The sequence below is a fragment of the Herpailurus yagouaroundi genome, unplaced genomic scaffold (assembly GCF_014898765.1).
Source record: "Herpailurus yagouaroundi ecotype Mexico unplaced genomic scaffold, PumYag 77, whole genome shotgun sequence".
In the NCBI taxonomy this organism is placed as follows: Eukaryota; Metazoa; Chordata; class Mammalia; order Carnivora; family Felidae; genus Herpailurus; species Herpailurus yagouaroundi.
In genome coordinates, this window is record NW_024412388.1 from 85,963,661 (window position 1) to 85,982,709 (window position 19,049).

The window sequence follows — 19,049 nt, forward strand, 5'->3', positions numbered from 1 at the left end:
CATCTCATTGTTCCCCATTATTAGTGTCCTACATCTTTACAATTCCCCTGTCAATTCCCTCTCCCCTGGATTTTCTCATAGCTCTCCTGACACCTTTACCCCCATCAGATTCCTCTATATCCATTAACTAACTCCCTTTACTATCATTCTGTGTATTGCCTACCTTCAGCTAAAATTCTACCTCCCCCCCCCATGAGGTCTTTTCTTAATTTTTTTGTTATTTTCTTTCTTTGATTTCCAATCACACAATAGGCACAGAACAATTAAGTACTGAATGATGGAGCAGTGTCTCAGTTTATTGATCTTATAGCATCAGTTTAAGATCTGTGAGAATAGGGAAAGTATTATAAACCTAGTACAATGTATAACAGCCATTAAATCCTTGCTGATTCATTACTAAAACACTAGTTAAAGCTAGCAAAAAGTGTTAAATTCAGCCAAACTATTTGAAGAAGGAGCTATGAAGGGTTTATAAAATAAGAATGATGTGACTGAGTCTGTAAATCTAGTTAAAACCAGTAAATTCAACCAAATGATATAAATGGGAACACGTCAATTTTTTTGTGTGCAGTAATGAGGTGATCATATTACTATAGAAGATAATTAAAATGTGAAAGATGAAGGGACATTGGAGATAAATCATTAAGAAGGCTATTTTGAAAACACATCTGGTTAAAAATAAGGGTCGAACTACATTAGAGTCAAAAAAGGTAGCAGAGTTCAAGACATTTTATTTTACTTTTATTTTATTTATTTATTATTATTATTTTAATGTTTATTTTTGAGAGAGAGGGAGAGAGAGAGAGAGAGAGAGAAACAGCATGAATGGGGGAGGAGCAGAGAGAGGAGGAGGCACAGAATCCAAAGCAGGCTCCAAGCTCTGAGCTGTCAGCACAAGAGCCTGATGTGGGGCTCAAACTCATGGACTGCGAGATCATGACCTGAGCTGAAGTCAGACACTCAACTGAGCCACCCAGGCACCCCTTTTACAATATTTTTTTAAATGTTTATTTATTTATGGGGGGGGGGGGGGAGGGGGAGAGAGACACAGAGAGAGAGAGAGAATCCCAAGCAGGCTCTATGCTGCCAGCACATAGCTCAGTCTGGCAAACCCCAAAATCATGACCTGAACAGAAGGCAAGAGTGGGATGGACGCTTAACCAACTGAGCCACCCAGGCGCCCCAGAGTATGAGACATTTTAAAATTCATAGGACTTAGTGAACAATTAGATGTGAAGAAAAACTCTGGCAGTTTTTGGTTCTTTCATATTTAAGTGATCACCAAGTCTCTCTTCATTTTTCTTTTCACTTTTCCCTAAGAAAGGATTCCTCCTCATTTTCGAGGCTAATATCTCTATAGACTCTTCTAACTCAGCAAGACCAAAAAAATTTTTTTCTGGCCAAATCATAGCCTTTCCCTGTATTTCCTGTTTCATTCAGTGGCAGAATAGTGAACGAAGTCAGTTTTTGCTGAACCTGGAGTTCCATTTTTATATAGGTTGGTTAAATTTCAACTTTTACCCTTTTTTTAAGAAAATACTTATAAAAGTTTCTCGATTAGGAGCTTGAGCTTATATAAACTTAGTAGACAGAGCAAGATGGAAAAATTTACTTCATAGTAATAGTTTAATCACTCTCTTTACTAGTTGCCTGCAAGAGGGAAATGGCTAATCTGAGTAAGGTATTCCTACTGTTCTATGAGGAATAAGATAGCCACACTATGTACTGCTGTGACCTAAGCTAATTTTAGCAAACCGAGTGAGTCATTATGGAATCTGACATAGTCTAGGTATTCTAATGTTTCATTTACTGTATATAAAAATTTTAGTTTCAGAGACTTGTACTGGACATCTACAGAGTAGCTGTATACTCTTGGGACTATGCCCTGATCTATCTAGTAGAACATAGAAAGAACAGGATTTTTCTTTTCTCTTTTTTTTTCTTTCATCTGTTTTTGTTTTCAAAAATTAATTACATTTGGGGGCACCTGTCTGGCTCATTCAGAAAAGCATGCAACTCTTGGTCTCAGGGTTGTGAGTTCGAGCCCCACATTGAGTGTAGAGATTACTAAAAAATAAATAACTGTAATAAAAAAAGATTTTTTTAAAGCAATTAAATTTTGCTAACGTATAAATTGACATTGATGCTTTCAGTTTATGTATCAAATAAGTTATAAACAAAAAAGACATATTCTGAGAAAATAGTAGAGGTTGTAGGTCTTGAAGGGGTTCATAGTCACACCATCACTGGTTTGTTTGTGGTATGTTGCCGTGGGTTACAATTTTGCCTAATCCAGGTTAAGTAGATATATAAGTTATAATTCCTTAAATAGTAGAGTCTTTACAATATTTCATAACAAAAGGTACAATCATCATAAATGCCTCTTTTACCTCAGGATATTGTCAAACTGAAAGATGAGTTAGAAAGTGTTTGAAATTTGCTGTTTGAGATTTGTCCTTTTCAGGAATGACATGTAGCTTTCAATAGTATGATACTTAGAAAATATTTTCTGAAAAAGGAAACACAATTTAACTGTGAGGTAAACATGAGTGAGAAAGTTAACTACTTTTTGGTGAAAATTGATACCATAGAGCAGAGTTGAGCACATTTTTTCCTCTAAAAGTTCAGATAGCAAATATTTCAGCTTTGCAGGCCATTTCTTTTGCAGTAACTGCAAAAGAAATGGCAGTTTTGCTCTGCCATTATATCATGAAAGCAAACATAAACAACACATAAATGAATGTGTTCCAATAAAACTTTATTTATAGAAACAGGCTGGATATGGTTTGCTGACCCTTACTGTATAGCAAGAGCATTTTGAGTATGTTATTTTAGTAACACTTCCATCATATGATTTTAGCCATAAAAATAAATACTTACCCTTTTTAAAAAACTGATAACAAAATTTTCCAATCTGTTTAAAATCTTTCCAATAAAGGATTTTGGTTGTTTTTCAAATCATCTATTTGATATATAAATATAGAATATCTTATTAGCTTATAAAAACCATTGCTTATAACAAGGAAAATATATATTTACTAGCACATTCAACAAAAATCTTTACATAATTTGTGAGTGGGGTTGAAAAGTTAATGTCATGGATTAGTAAACATAGTCACTAAGAACTTTTTCCATTTGAATTTGGATATCTTTGTGTTTTATTTTTTCAAGCCTGATGCAATTAAACCAAATATCAATAAACAGAACTTGGAATATTTGAATTACTTTATCATAAAATATTAAACCAAGACTTAAAATTAATGAAATTTCTTTAATCACATTGCTTTCACTGACATATATTATCAATATTAATTTTTAGTGAGAACTAAAAGATATTTTCCATCCACTAATAGGTAAAATTAGTTATTTAAAATATTATTTATTTACATCTTATCCCATTTTTGTGTTTTGTGATTTATATAATCTATTAAATCATCATACATGTATATTCTGTAAATAAATAAATATTTATGTTTAGAGAATGCTTGTCAATTTTTTTTCTGAGGGTATACCACTGATCCAAATACTGTTTTGGGATTTTGGATGAGTTTTAACCTTTGTACTACATGTTCTCTGAATCCTTGTGTAATGATAAAAAAAATATTTGCATAAACTGAACAGGGGGCAGGTTGTTTAAATATGCTCAGACAGCTAATCTCTGATGTTTTTACCTGTTCAAAATGATACTACATCTTCTATAGTAAGTTTAATCATTATTTTAGAGATGTAGATATTTATGATTCTCACAATCACTGAGTATTAAAATTTCATGTTTCAATTCTTTGAGCAATTATTTCTCCATCTATTTCTTCATAATTGTACCTCTAACTTTAAAATGATGTTTACCCTGGGAATGCAAGCTGGTGCAGCCACTCTGGAAAACAGTATGGAGGTTCCTCAAAAAAACTAAAAATTAGAACTGCCTTATGACACAGCAATTGCACTACTAGGCATTCATCCACAGGATACAGGTGTGCTGTTTCAAAGGGACACATGCACCCCAATGTTTATAGCAACAGTGTCAACGATAGCCAAAGTATGGAAAGAGCCCAAATGTCCATCGATAGATGAATGCATAAAGAAGATGTGGTATATATATACAATGGAGTATTACTCGGCAATCAAAAAGAATGAAATCTTGCCATTTGCAACTATGTGGATGGAACTGGAGGTTATTATGCTAAGTGAAATTAGTCAGAGAAAGACAAAAATCATATGACTTCACTCATATGAGGACTTTAAGAGACAAAACAGATGAACATAAGGGAAGGGAAACAAAAATAATATAAAAACAGGGAGGGGGACAAAACAGAAGAGACTCATAAATATGGAGAACAAACTGAGGGTTGCTGGAGGGGTTATGGGAGGGGAGATGGGCTAAATGGGTAAGGGGAACTAAGGAATCCACTCCTGAAATCATTGTTGCACTATATGCTAACTAATTTGGATGTAAATTTTAATAAATAAATAAATTAATTAATTAAAATAAAATAAAATGATGTTCACCCAATTATAAAATTACACAAGTGTGTAGGGGCACCTGGCTGACTCAGTCAGTAGAGCAGTGTGTTTTTTATACCATATCTTCTTTATCCGTTCATCAGTCGATGGACATTTGGGCTCTCTCCATAGTTTGGCTATTGTTGACAATGCTGCTATAAACACTGAGGTACATGTTTCATTCTTGTGCATATCACCATCCAGTTTTCCCAGCACTATTTGTTGAAGAGACTGTATTCCATTGGATAGTCTTTCCTGCTTTGTCAAAGATAAGTTTACCATATTCTTGTGGTTCCATTTCTGGATTTTCTATTCTGTTCCATTAATCTATATGTCTGATTTTGTGCCAATACTATACTGTCTTGATGACTACAGCTTGGTAATATAGCTTGAAATCCAGAATCCTGATGCATCCAGTTTTGTTTTGCTTTTTCAGAATTGCTTTGGCTATTAGGGGTCTTTTGTGGTTCTGTACAAATTTTAGGATTGTTCTAGCTTTGTGAAAAATGCTGGTGGTATTTTGGTAGGTATTGCATTAAATGTGTAGATTACTTTGGTATATGTGCTGCCGAAGCGAGCACTAGATTACTTTGGATAGTATAGACATGTTAACAGTGTTCTAGTCCATGAGCATGGAATGCTTTTCCATTTCTTTGTGTCCTCTTCAATTTCTTTCATAAGTATTCTATAGTTTTCGAAGTACAGATCTTTTACCTCTTTAGTTAGGTTTATTCCTAGGTATCTGATTGGTTTTGGTGCAGTTGCAAATGGGATAGATTCCTTGATTTCTTTTTCTGCCGCTTCATTATTGGTGTATAGAAATGCAAAGGATTTCTGCATGTTGACTTTATATCCTGTACTTTTCTGAATTCATGTATTAGTTCTAGCAATTATTTGGTGGAGTTTTTTGGGTTTTCTACAGAGTATCATGTCATCTGCAAATAGTGAGTTTGACTTTTTCCTTGCTAAGATGAATGCGTTTTATTTCTTTTTGTTGTCTGATTGCTGAGGCTAGGACTTCCAATACTATGTTAAGTAGTAATGGTGAGAGTGGACATCCTGGTCTTGTTCCTGACCACAGAGGAAAGGCTCTCAGTTTTTCCCCATTGAGGATGATATTAGCTGTGGGTCTTTCTTATATGACCTTCATAATGTTGAGGTATGTTTGCTCTATCCCTACTTTGTTGAGGGTTTTTATTGAGAATGGATGCTGTATTTTGTCAAATGCTTTTTCTGCATCTATTGACAGGATTGTACAGTTCTTATCCTTTCTTTTATTAATGTGGTGTATCATGGTGATTGAGTTGCAAATATTGAACCAGCCCTGGTAAATAATTCTTTTAATGTACTGTGAACTAATACATGAATTCAGAAAAGTACAGGATATAAAGTCAACATGCAGAAATCCTTTGCATTTCTATACACCAATAATGAAGCAGAAAAAGAAATCAAGGAATCTGTCCCATTTGCAATTACACCAAAAACAATAAAATACTTAGGAATGATTTGCTAATATCTTGTTGACAATTTTTGCATCCATGTTTATCAGGGATATTGGCCTGTAATTCTCCTTTTTAGTGAGGTCTTTTTCTGGTTTTGGAAGCAAGGTAATGCTGGCTTTGTAGAATGAGTTTGGAAGTTTTCCTTCTATTTCTATTTTTGGAACAGTTTGAGAAGAATAGATATTAAATCTTCTTTAACTGTCCCCTGGGAATCCATCTAGAAAAGATTTCAATAGATCTATATAGATGCATAAAATTGACAAAACAGAATAAAAGTAGCTATGTTATTAAATATATTTTGATAACATGACTTATAATGACTTTGTAATATTCTAGCTTACATAATACCATTTTTGTACCACAACTTACCTAATCATTTCCAATCATTAGATATTTAATTTGTTGCCAGTTTATTTAATTATAATAAATGAAGCTGTTATGAATATAGCCTATGTTTACATCACTGATTCTTAAGAAAATACATGTCTATATGAAATTATTAAGTCAAACATAAGCCTTATTATATTCATAGAATATTTATGCCAATTATAGAAAAATTTGTATATATAGCTACTTGGAAAAGAAAGTATAAGTTTCGCTGTACAATGTGAGAAATAGAAGTGAGTCCCTGGATTTTTGCAGTTACTTAATAATACCATTTGGATAATTTGTTTCTTACTTGCTAAAACCATTTGCTATGAAAAATTTATATTCATTATTTAGTACAATCCAAAAATATGGTTAGCAGGACTTATCACTAAATTATAATTTTTTGCAGGAATTCCTAGAACTTCCATCTCTCACATTATCCATACTGCAGTATGCCAGAGTATTCGTATTTATCTAGGCAAAGGTAGAGGTGTTTGATTGGATTACAGTAAGTTGAAAGAGTCCATCATTCTCCCAATGTCTTTTGTTGAGATATTTTGCTCATAAAGACTAGCCTATCCAGTATTTAATATTGTGGTGTAGAATTTACCATCTGTTGAACATCATTGTGAGGATTTACTTCTACAAGAGCAATTTTAGAAATGATGTGACATGACATATCTGCATGTTCTGCATTTCAGGATTTGCTTGGAATCAAACTGGCATTCATTATGTATATATAAATAGCAGTTCATGATGATGTCTATGCTTCATATCCACCACAACAGGGTTTGTTGTAGCTTTCCCCTTGCCTGTTTCTTCTTGCCTGTTTCTTCTTGCCTGTTTCTTTCTCTAACACTGTGAAGTCTGGGGCACCTGACTGGCTCAGTTGGAGGAGCACATGCATGACTCTTGGTCCCAGGAGTGTGACTTCAAGCTCCACAGTGAGTGTAGAGATTACTTAAATAAATAAAACTTAAAAAAAAAATAAGAAAAGAAAAGAAAAACCTGGCTTTCATCACTTTTATTTTTGAAAGATATTTTCACCGGGTATAGAATTCTAGGCTGATAGTTTTCTTCTTTAAGTTACCGTTGACCTTATAATGCAGAGAGTAGAGGCACTGACCCCTCATGCAGCCAAAAATCCAAGTATAACTTTAGACTCCCCTAAAACTTAACTATTAATAGCCTACTGTTGACCAGAAGCCTTACAGATGAAACATAGTGTGTATATGTATTATATGTTGTAATCTTACAGTAAGTAAGCTAGTGAAAAGAGAATGTTATTAAGAAAATCATAAGGAGGGGCACCTGGGTGGCTCAACTAGTTAAGCATCTGACTTCAGCTCAGGCCATGATCTCATGGTTTGTGAGTTTAAGCCCCGCATTGGCTCGCTGCTGTCAGCACAGAGCCCACTTGGATCCTCTGTCCCCCTCTCTCTGCCTCTCCCCTGCTCATGCTCTCTCTCTCTCAAAAAAATAAACTTTTTTTAAAAATGATAAGAGAAATTTTACATTTATAGGACTGTACTGTAAAAACAAAAAAAAAGTGTAATTAGACCTGTGCAGTTCAATCCCATATTGTCTAAGGATCAACTATACCTTTAAAGATACTGTTCCACTGTCTTGCTTTTGTTGTTTCCCATGAGAAATCTGCTATCATCTTTATCATTGTTCCTCTGAACTTACTGTGACATTTTCCTCCCCTCTGGCTACTTTTAAGATAGTCTCTTTGTCACTGGTTTTGAGCAATTTGACTTTGATGTTTCATAGTGTGATGTTTCTTGATTGGGGACTTATTGAACTTCTTTGTATCTATAAATCTGTTGTTTTTATCACATTTGGGGTTTTTTTTTACCCATTATTTCTTTGAATACTTGATATCTCCCCTTTCTTCTTCTTTGAGGACTCAAATTACCTATATATTAGGCCACTTGAATTGTTCCACAGATCAGTGATGCTTTTTCAATTTTTTAGATTCTTTTTTCTCTGTTGGTTTCATTTTGCATATTTGTGGGGGTTTTTTAATGTTTGTTTATTTTTGAGAGAGAGACAGACCATGAGCAGGGGAGGTTGCAGAGAGAGGGAGAGACAGAATCTGAAGTAGACTCCCGGCTCTGGAGCTTCCAGCACAGAGCCCGATGCGGGGCTCAAACTTATAAACCATGAGATCATGACCTGAGCCAAAGTTGAAGGCTTACCCAACTGAGCCACCCAGGTGCCCCTCATTTTCCATATTTCTATTCCTGTGTCTTGAAATTTACTAATCTTTTTTTCTGCCATGTCTCACCATCTATTCCATTTTTCATCTCAGACCTCGTAGTTTTCATTTTTAAATTTGATTTGGATCTTTTGTTTTGTTTTTTAATATTTTCCATGTATTGACATAACTTTTTGAGCATATGGCATACAGTTATGATAACTGATGTTGTTCCTTATCTGCTAGTTCAACATCTATGTCATTCCTTGGTCAGTTTTCATTAATTGATTATTTTCTTTGTTATGGGTTCAGTTTTCTTGCTTCTTTGTGTGTCTTATAATCTTTGTTTGGATGCCAGTCATTATGAGTTTTACCTTATTGAGTTTTACCAAAAATGCTGGGTGTTTTTGGATTCTTATAAATTTTTTTGTCTTTGTTTTGGAATGAAGTTAAGTTATTTGGAAATATCTTAATACTTTTGAGTTATACTTTTATGATTTGTTAAGCTAGTTTATGCCCTGTCTAGGGCTCTTTGTTCTCTACTCCTAAAGCAATATCCCCTGAATTTTCTACCCAATGCCTCATGAATTATGAGTTTTTCCAATCTGGCACTTGATTTTTCTAACCAAGCACTATTCCTGGTCACAGACATGCACTCATCAGTACTCTGCAAAGTGCAGAAGGGAGACCTGCTGCAAATCTCTGGAGTTCTGTCTTTGGGCACTTTTCTCCTCCTCACTAACTACTCTTATCTATAAACTAGCTGCTTTGGTCTCAACAGATTCTTAACTCTATCTTCTCAGCTTAGGAAGTTAGCTGAGCTCTGCCTGGGTTTCTCTTCCTTGTGCCTCAACCTGGACATTCTTTCAAGGTAGTAAGAAGGGGCAGTTATAGGCTTCACATTGTTTATTTTCTGTCTCTTAGGCATCACTATACTTTGTGGCCTGATGTGTAGGCTTGAAAACTCAAATATGTTTTCTGGTTTTTCTTGGTTTCTTCTTTCAAGTTTCAAGGAACAGCATAAATCCAATCCCTGTTATTCATTCCATCTTTGCCAGAAGCAGAAGTCTCAGGTCCTTTACATCTTCTGTTCCTCTATGTGGAATGCCCTACCGTAGATATCTGTGTCATCAATGCTGTCACTTCCTCTTTCTGTTTAGCAGTTTTGTATTGGATGCTGGACATTATAAATGTTCTGTTGCCATATCTCTGGATTTTTTTGTCTTCCTTCAAAGGAGTGATGCCCTGACAGCTCTTTCTGCCCATAGGTCCTATCCCTGTGTTTTAATAAAACCACTTTTTTTGTACCCCCCCCCCCAAAAAATAGAAGTGATGTCTTTTATTTTGGCATTTACGTTATCTGTGGATCAGCTTAATCCTTTTGAGGATTAAGAGAGCCTCTTAACATGGGGCTCAATCCCATGAATTGTGAGATCATGACCTGAGCCAAAATCAAGAGTCTGATGCCCAACCAACTGAGCCACCCAAACACCCCCCTTTTGCGGCTGTTTTAAGCTTTGACAGGATAGGTATAGTAGTTTTTACTCTAGGACTATATTAGCCTTGCTACATAAGACATGACTCTTTTGAATACAACAGGTGTTCAACAAAGTCTCTTCACTCTGAAAATTAAAATGTCTCCCAGGCCTGAGTGAGTTCTGGGAATTGGTCAATTGATAGCTCCTAGTAGTTGTTCTTTGCCCAGCCTCATGGATTCAAACACTACTCGTGTGAGCCTGGTATTCAGGCAGACTCAAGATGACCCTTGGTAATTTTCTAGAGCTTTTTCTTTGCATGGTTTCTTCTGCACCATACTCTGCCCTGAAAATTATAGTTTCTTCACCCTCCTCAAATTCTAATCTCTGTCTCCTCAATTCAGACTACTATTCCTGCTTCCTGTGTCACAGCACAGAAAGTTCTCCTACTTTAAAGCTAGAGAATTCATAGGAATCACCATTCTCTTGGGCATCACAGTCCTTCACTCCTTATTTCTGAAAACAGTTGTCTCATTTATTTCTTCTAGTTTCTCAGCGGAGGACAAATCTAATACCACTTACTCCATTATGGCCAGAAGCAGACATAATCAGAATGATATAATCAGAGTGATATAATATACAAAGTGATTTAATACACAAGTTAGGTCATGTGACTCCTCTGATCAAAACTGTTCATTGGCTCCTCATTTCATTCAGAGAAGAAACCAAATTCTTACTGTGGCCTACAAGACCATGATCCGGCCCCCCTGTTACCTTTCTTTCCTCGTATTCTACTACTTCTCCCCGAGCTTATTCCAGTCGACACATACTGAGTTTCTTGTTATTTCTGGAATCACCAAGCTTGCTTCCACCCCAAGTCCTCTTGGTTTCCTCTGCTTGGTCAATTCTTTCCATGGACAACCATGAATAGCCATGTGGCTAATAACTCCCTGACTTTTCTCCAGCTCGTCAACTTTTTAATATTAAAAATTGCTACCGCCTCCCCACCATCTCTCCTTTATCCCCATTTTCCTTACACTGCTCTGATTTTTCTTTCTTCTCTTAGCATTTATCCTTCCCTGATATACAGTTGTTTCTTACTTATTTATCATGTTCATTGTTTAATGGCTGCCTTCCCCCTTTAGAACTCAAGCTCCACAAGGGCAGAGATCATTGTCTATTTTGTTTCCTATACATAGTATGCACTCATGACATAATTTTTTATACTTTGTTAGATGTTTCATAAATTGAGCATTAAAAATATAGATATCAGTATGCTTCTTCTCAAAAAGTTTCTCAAGAGGTAAAAAATTCCAGTTTTAAAATTAATAAACCACAGAGATGAAGAGTACAGTGTGGGGAATATAGTCAATAATACTGTAATAACATTGTATGGTGACCACACTTACTGTGGTAAGCATTGGGTAACGTGTAGAACTGTTGAATCACTATGTTGTACACCTGAAAGTAATACAACACTGTATGTCAATTGTGCTTCGAAAATAAATAAAAAGTAAAATAAAATATTTTTTTAATTTCCTTAAGCTTAAAGATTATAATCAGCAGAACTAAATTTTCCTGCCTTCATTGGTTATTATTGCCCATCATTAATTGAGTTGTTATCTTCATGATTAAAATTTCTAAGCCTTATATTTCTTTTTTTATTAGGCTTTTTAATTTTAATTCCATATAGTTAATATACAATGTTATAGTAGTTTCAGGTGTACAATAGTGATTCAACAATTCTGTACATTACTCTGTGCTCATCATAAGTATACTGTTATTTGCTTTATATTTCTAACAGACTTTACTGTAGTCAGAATTTTCACATTCTGGTATCAAGATATAAAATCTTCCCAGAATCAACCGTAATTTTATTTTATAGTAAAATATATATATAGTAAATATATATATACTATATATATAAGTATATATATAGTAAAATATATATATAGTAAATATAGTAAAAATATATATATAGTAAAAAAAAAATAATGTGTTAATTTTTTTTTTTTGCCTCCCATGGCAAAATACTTGCAATACATTATAGATGTCTCAGATACATTTTAATAGAAATAGCCTAACTTAGGCAAAACTGGAAATGTTTTGGCCCTCAGAATTCCAAAAAAGACTTAAATACTAAAACATGAGGATGCAAACTAGTGTAGACATGGTGGAAAACAGTATGGAGATTCCTCAAAAAATGAAAAATAGAACTACCATATGATCCAGAATTCCTCTACTGACTATTTACCCAAATTATATTAAAACACTAATTTGAAAAGATTCATGCACCTGTATATTTATTGTAGCACTATTTACAGTAGCCAAATTATGGAAGCAGCCCAAGTGTCCATCAATAGATTGATAAGGAAGATACGGTATATAATGAAATATTACTCAACCATTAAAAGTAACAAAATTTTGCCATTTGCAACAACATGGATGGATCTAGAGAATATAATCCTAAGTGAAATAAGTCAGTCAGAGAAAGACAAATACCATGTGATTTCACTCTATGTGGTATTTAAGAAGCACAAAGAAAAAAAGAGACAAATTAAAAACAGATTCTTAAGTACAGAGAACAAATTGATGGTTATTAGAGTGAAGGTGGGTAAGGGGATGGGTGAAATAGGTGAAGGGGATTAAGAATACATGGGGCACCTGGATGGTTCAGTTGGTTGAGCATCCGACTCTTGGTTCTGGCTCAGGTCATAATCTCGCAATCATGGGATCGAGCTCTGCATCAGGCTCCATGTTGAGCGTGGAGCTTGCTTGAATCTCTCTCTCCCTATCTCTCTCTGCCCTTCCCCCACTTGCTCTCTCACTCTCTGCCTCTCTCTCAAAATAAATAAACTTTAAAAAATATATTTTAGGGGCGCCTGGGTGGCTCAGTCGGTTAAGCGTCCGACTTCAGCTCAGGTCACGATCTTGTGATCCGTGAGTTCGAGCCCCACGTCAGGCTCTGGGCTGATGGCTCAGAGCCTGGAGCCTGTTTCAGATTCTGTGTCTCCCTCTCTCTGTCCCTCCCCCGTTCATGCTCTGTCTCTCTCTGTCTCAAAAATAAACGTTAAAAAAAATTTTTTTAAATATATATATATATATTTTTAAAAAATGCACTTATCATGATGAGCAATGAGTAATATATAGAATTGTTGAATCACTATATTGTACCTGTGAAAATAATGTAACACCGTATGTTAACTATTCTGGAATTAGAAAGATTTCAAGTTCAATAAAATTTCATTTTGTTTTTCACTTTAAAGCTATCCTAATTTTCTAAACATACTCTGAATAAACTTGAAGACATGTTATTAAAAAGGAAAAAAAAAAAAGAACTTGCATATCCCAAAGTAGCCATGCAAATAGGAATCAATTTCCAGGAGGAGAGGAGAGGGACAATACAGAGCAGACAGTTCTGTGTTGTATACTGTATGTTAAAATATACAATTCAGCTAAATTAGATTGCAGAATAGTTCCAAAACCAGCAGTGTTGTATATTAGCATATATATATTATATATATATTATATAATATATGTATATTATATATACAATACATATATATATAATATATATATTTAAAACATAGTTGAGAAACCATAGTTTTTGTAAAACCTTAAATAAATCATTTATTTATTAATGTGGTAATTTAAGTTCTTACAATGAGTTTATTGAAATGTGCTTTTTGTTTAGGGTTTGAACTACAGTTCCGACTAGGCCCCACTTTACAGGGAAAAGCAGTTACTGTATTTACAAATTACCCATCTCCTGGAGAACCGTTTAATCGAGAAAAATTCCGTTCCCTGGAATGGGAAAATCCAACAGAAAGAGAAGATGATTCTGATAAATACTGTAAACTTAATCTTCAGCAAGCTGGATCATTTCAGTATTACTTCCTTCAAGGGTAAGTCAGGTGTCCTATATGTTGGGGGGAGAAAAAGTTAATTCATTCTATCTAGTTAAATTATCTAGCTTATAAAAAAAAGTTACTATATAAACCATGGACTGCAATTTTTTACAGGATTTTTTGAGATGCAAATAGAATATGGTTCTTCAGTTCCTAGGAAGCAATTGTAAGACTCATTGCAGATTCAATTTTTTTTTTTTTAAGTAACCACTTGAATAGTCTTTTCATATAACTTCATTATAAGATGCTGTTTGCTTGAGTGCCCTTGTTATTACTGATAGGTATGCTTATTTTTCCTTAATGCAACATTACTAGATATTATACATACTATGTCATTATGTAGAGATTGGAAAAAGGATAAAATAAGGCTTTTCCATTGAGTTTCATTGCAACTTTTTAAATGATTTTATGTGCTTAGAAATATATTTTAAAAAATTTTTTTAATGTTTTATTTATTTTTAAGATAGAGAGAGACAGAGTATGAGTGGGGATGGGGCAAAGAGGGAGACACAGAATCTGAAGCAGGCTCCAGGCTCTGAGCTGTCAGCACAGAGCCAACGCGGGGCTCAAACTCACGAACTGTGAGATCATGACCTGAGCCGAAGTTGGCCGCTTAACCAACTGAGCCACCCAGGTGCCTCTAGAAACACATATTAAAATGGGACAATTCACCTTCCCATTAGAGAGTCAGACTATATTAGATGAGGATTTTTTTTCCTATCATTAATTGAGAAGTTCTTGTTTTGTTTTTTCCTTAGAAATGAAAAAAGTGGTGGGGGTTACATAGTTGTGGATCCTATTTTACATGTTGGTGCTGACAATCACGTGTTACCCTTGGACTGTGTTACTCTTCAGACATTTTTAGCTAAGTGTATGGGACCCTTTGATGAATGGGAAAGCAGACTTAGGGTTGCAAAAGAATCAGGTAATGTCAGCTATCTTTCCTTTCTTTCTTAAAATAAATGTAGTTATCCTCTGTGATATAGATTTCAAGAGCTTTGATTCTCCTTTTAATTTTGTTTCTTAGTATATTTAGTAATAGAAATAGATAGAATCATATAAAGTTGTTAAGACTTAACCATTTTTAACCTGCAAAAATAGCAAATTATATGGTTCAACTTAGAAAATTAAGGAACTCTAATAATAAAATGAGATCATTATTGTATCTAAGACTTTACTTTGACATAGAAAAATTAGTAGTAAACTATTAAAATGTTTTAGAACATGTATTATCATTGTATATAATTTTAATTCAACATTGATTAACTGTCTTCCATGTGGAAGGTGTGTGCTGCCATATATACTGAAGGGTAATATTTTTTACTTTCAAACTGAATATAATATGAAGAAAGAGATGAGAAACTTATTGACATAACTGAAACAGAACACCAGACAGTGGAACATTAAAAGTAGGAGCAAGACATACTGATATACTTGTATTTCTCTACATGTAAATATATCCATCCAACAAATATAAATTGAACCCTTAATAGTAACTAGGCACTGTGTACGATTTTTTCAAGTGCATTATTTCACTATCTCTGTCTTATATATGAGGACCCTGATATCCTGAAAGATTTAAGTAGACTTGCTTGAAGTCACTTATGGTATAGCTAAGATTTGAACCCTAGTCTTTGATTCCTTTTCTAAGTTACATGGTTGCCTTGCTATTTGAAACTACTTAAGGGAAGTCTAAACTTCTATTTTGCTTAGTTTTAGTTTGTTTGTTTGTTTGTTTTCTTACAGTGGTCTTTGTTTATTTTCTTGCATTGCAGGTTACAACATGATTCATTTTACCCCTTTACAGACTCTTGGACTATCTAGGTCATGCTACTCCCTAGCTAACCAGTTAGAATTCAGTCCTGACTTTTCAAGACCTAATAAAAAGTATACCTGGAATGATGTTGGACAGCTAGTGGAAAAATTGAAAAAGGAATGGAACATTCTTTGTATTACTGACGTTGTCTACAACCATACTGGTATGAGCTTAATTAACTACCTGCATTAATTTTGATGAGAATATTCTATTCTGATTATTTTACTTCTTGCTGTTTTATGTAACATAAAATTTGAAAACAATGATATATAGGTGTCCTTCAATTTAAAAATCACTTTATATAGTACCACTTTTTTTCTTTCAGAGAAAGTAAGTGTTAGTTGAAGGTATATCAATACATAGTTATTTTGCATGTGATGATTATAAAAACAGGAGAGTGATCATAGAAGGGACATTTGATCACATATTTCAACTTTCATTATTAATACTTTGCAGACCAACTTGTGAATCCCATACAGCAGCAACTCTGGTACTATAGTATATATTTGAAAAGCTGAATGACTATTTAAGGAGAAAATTATTGGTAAACTCTTAGAAGTTAAATCTAAAAATTATACCTTTTACATGTTAAAAGGGCTTATTAAAGTTAATCTGTTTGGATCTCAAGATTCTTTACCAGTATACAATTCCATAAAATGTATCAGAACTTCCCAACTGGCGATCCTCAGGGAGATGATTCCTCCTGTCACCTGTCAGACAGCTGGGCCTGGAGAAGCCACTGACCATGATCAGCTTTCAATTTAACGCACTGTACCTTGCAAACATTATCTTCTCTGTGTGCCACAGTGAAAACTTCCTAATAGCTTAGAAATCAGTATTCTTCACTTGAAAATTTGACATTGATAATTGCTTTAACATCTATAATATTATTCACATCAAGTTTATCAAAGTACATAATGACATTATATGAGTTTAGGATATGGCATATGCAGCTGTAACAGAGACAAAAATATAGTGACTTAACTCTGAAACTGTATTTATTTCCTATAAAAGATTAGATAGACATCCCAAGACTGCTGTGGTAGCTCAGTGGTGTTGGGGAACTAGGTTCTTTCTCTCATGCTGCTCTCTCTCCAATAGTTTGCTTCCAACTCTTAATCAAATATGGCTGCTCCAGTTCCCAGTATCACCTCTACCTAGTGGAAATGAGGAAGGGAAGTCATGACTTTTAAGGGCATGGTCTGGTGTGTGTGTGTGTATGTGATATAAGATATATATCTATAATTCCACAATAAATATATGTGATATATATGTGTATATATATATTTTTTTCTCATATTTTATCAGACAGGATTCTGTCTCTTGTCACACCTTGCAATGTAGTCTGTTAGCCATGTGTTCAGCTGAACCTTGGGAATTCTGTTACTAAAGGAACAAAGGGAGAAAAAAATTGGAGTATAGTAACAGTCTCTATTAGAGACTATTTCTGAAGCATTTGAGAGATTCTTTGCAACATAAAGAAGTAAACTTTGCTTCAGCCTTAAATTGGAAAGTGTTGCAAATTATAATGTGCTTTTTGTGAAATTGGTTTTCATTAAAAAATTACTGTCCAGGGGAGTCGACTTCCAGAGATTGGCAGTGTAAGGGCTTTAGAGTTCTGTACCCAGCAAAACAACTGGTAAAAATTATTTTTTAAAAGAACTGTTTAAAGTCTTTGAAAATTGTTCTAAGGGAATTCAGCATATGGAAAAGCATTTATGCAAGAAAATCTCCTAAATCTCAATAAAAGCAGTGATAATCTGTGACATTTGAACCAGGACCTGCTTCTCCCTGCCCCAGTTCAGAATGATGATAGATCTACTCCTGGCATGTGCAGGTGGGAACACAAGGTTCCTTTTCTCTCCAGCTCCCAGTTAAATGTGCAGGCTTCCAACATTTCTTATGTCCCTCCCAACTGTAGCACTCTGTTGTAGAAATTCTGTTGTGAGCAAGAGCACCTGAGATGTCTGGGGCTCCCTTCCTTCATCCAACCCCTACTCATGGAGGGAAAGCTCTACCCCGTGCATGGCAGAGCAAGAATACTGGGCCCTAGTTGCCCTTGTCCCAGTTTGCTTGTACAGTGGAGCTTCCACACCTAGAGAGGTAAGCCAAAAAAACCAGCTGTGGAGCAGTGACACAGGTATTCTGCCCAGGGGAAGAGATGTGCAGTAAGAACAGAGTAAGAACGAAATTGACTTTATTAGTACATAGCATGGGACACTGTTGAAAACAATGGAGACTTTGGTGGTAATCAAGAGAAGGCTGGTATCAACTTGAGAGCAACATACTAAACCATAGGCCAGCTAAGTGGTCTAACCGAAAGAACCAGAGAAAGAGGCAGCTAAGAACAGCCCTCCAAGAGTCCTACAAGTCTCAAAGACTGGCCTCAGAGACTACCCCTGCCGAGGGGCCCAAATTTAATTGGATCATATTGTGGAGCGATTTATGCTTCAGCATATTATCAAAAATAATAGCACAGAAGAGTAACAGCTAAGTGTGATTCCAGTGGATGCAAGCAGCTTAACAGAGTTCAGTGAAGGAGACAGTTGAGAGAGCCCTGCTAAAAACCACCAACATCCCAGACTGAATGCAGATGGCCAAGGCTGCGCCCTCTAAGCGGCAACATCCGCGGCTGCTCACCGTGCGGGAAATAGACTTCACTGAAATAGTACGGCCAAGTTACAAACAAGCAACCAACGAGACCTAGAAGGAATGGGCTCAATATCCAGAGTTGCTGCAATACATTATCTAAATTGCCCAATTTGCAACAAAAAATTGAGACATGCACAGAAACAGCAAATGTGACCCATACGCAAGAAAAAAGCAAGCGACAGAAATCGCCTTTGCAAAGTCCTAGATGTCATGCTTAGTCAGCATAGAGTTCAAAGCAATTATTATAAATGTATTTAAAGAATTAAAGGAAACCAGCTTATAGCTGTAAAGGAGAGTATATGATAGTATCAAATGGAAAATACAAGTAAATGGAAAATTTTTTTAAATAGCAAATGGGAATTCTGGAGTTGAAAAGTAAATTAAAAATTCACTAGAGGTGTTCAGCAGTATATTTGAGGTGACAGAGTAAAGGATCAGTGAACAGAGTTTATACATTTTGAAGAACTGAAGAAAAATAAAACTGAACAGAGTTTCAGTAAAATGTGGGCCATGTTGAAGCACACCACATCATAGAAATGAAATGCCGGAAGGAAAAGAAAGAAAGGAATAGAAAAAACACCTCAAGTAATGGCTGAAAACTTCCCCACCTTTAAAATTTCATTAAAA

At 35.0% G+C, this 19,049-nt stretch overlaps 1 protein-coding gene across 2 annotated transcripts in view; it reads left to right on the forward strand.

Moving 5' to 3' along the window:
* AGL (amylo-alpha-1,6-glucosidase and 4-alpha-glucanotransferase) overlaps positions 1–19,049 on the forward strand; it is an 83,562-nt gene that overhangs the window by 2,725 nt on the left and 61,788 nt on the right. For both annotated transcript variants that reach the window (XM_040471074.1, XM_040471075.1), the window contains exons 3-5: positions 13,741–13,951; positions 14,713–14,879; positions 15,730–15,933. In XM_040471074.1, coding sequence (XP_040327008.1) covers positions 13,741–13,951; positions 14,713–14,879; positions 15,730–15,933 — 582 coding nt within the window. The remainder of the gene's footprint in view (positions 1–13,740; positions 13,952–14,712; positions 14,880–15,729; positions 15,934–19,049) is intronic.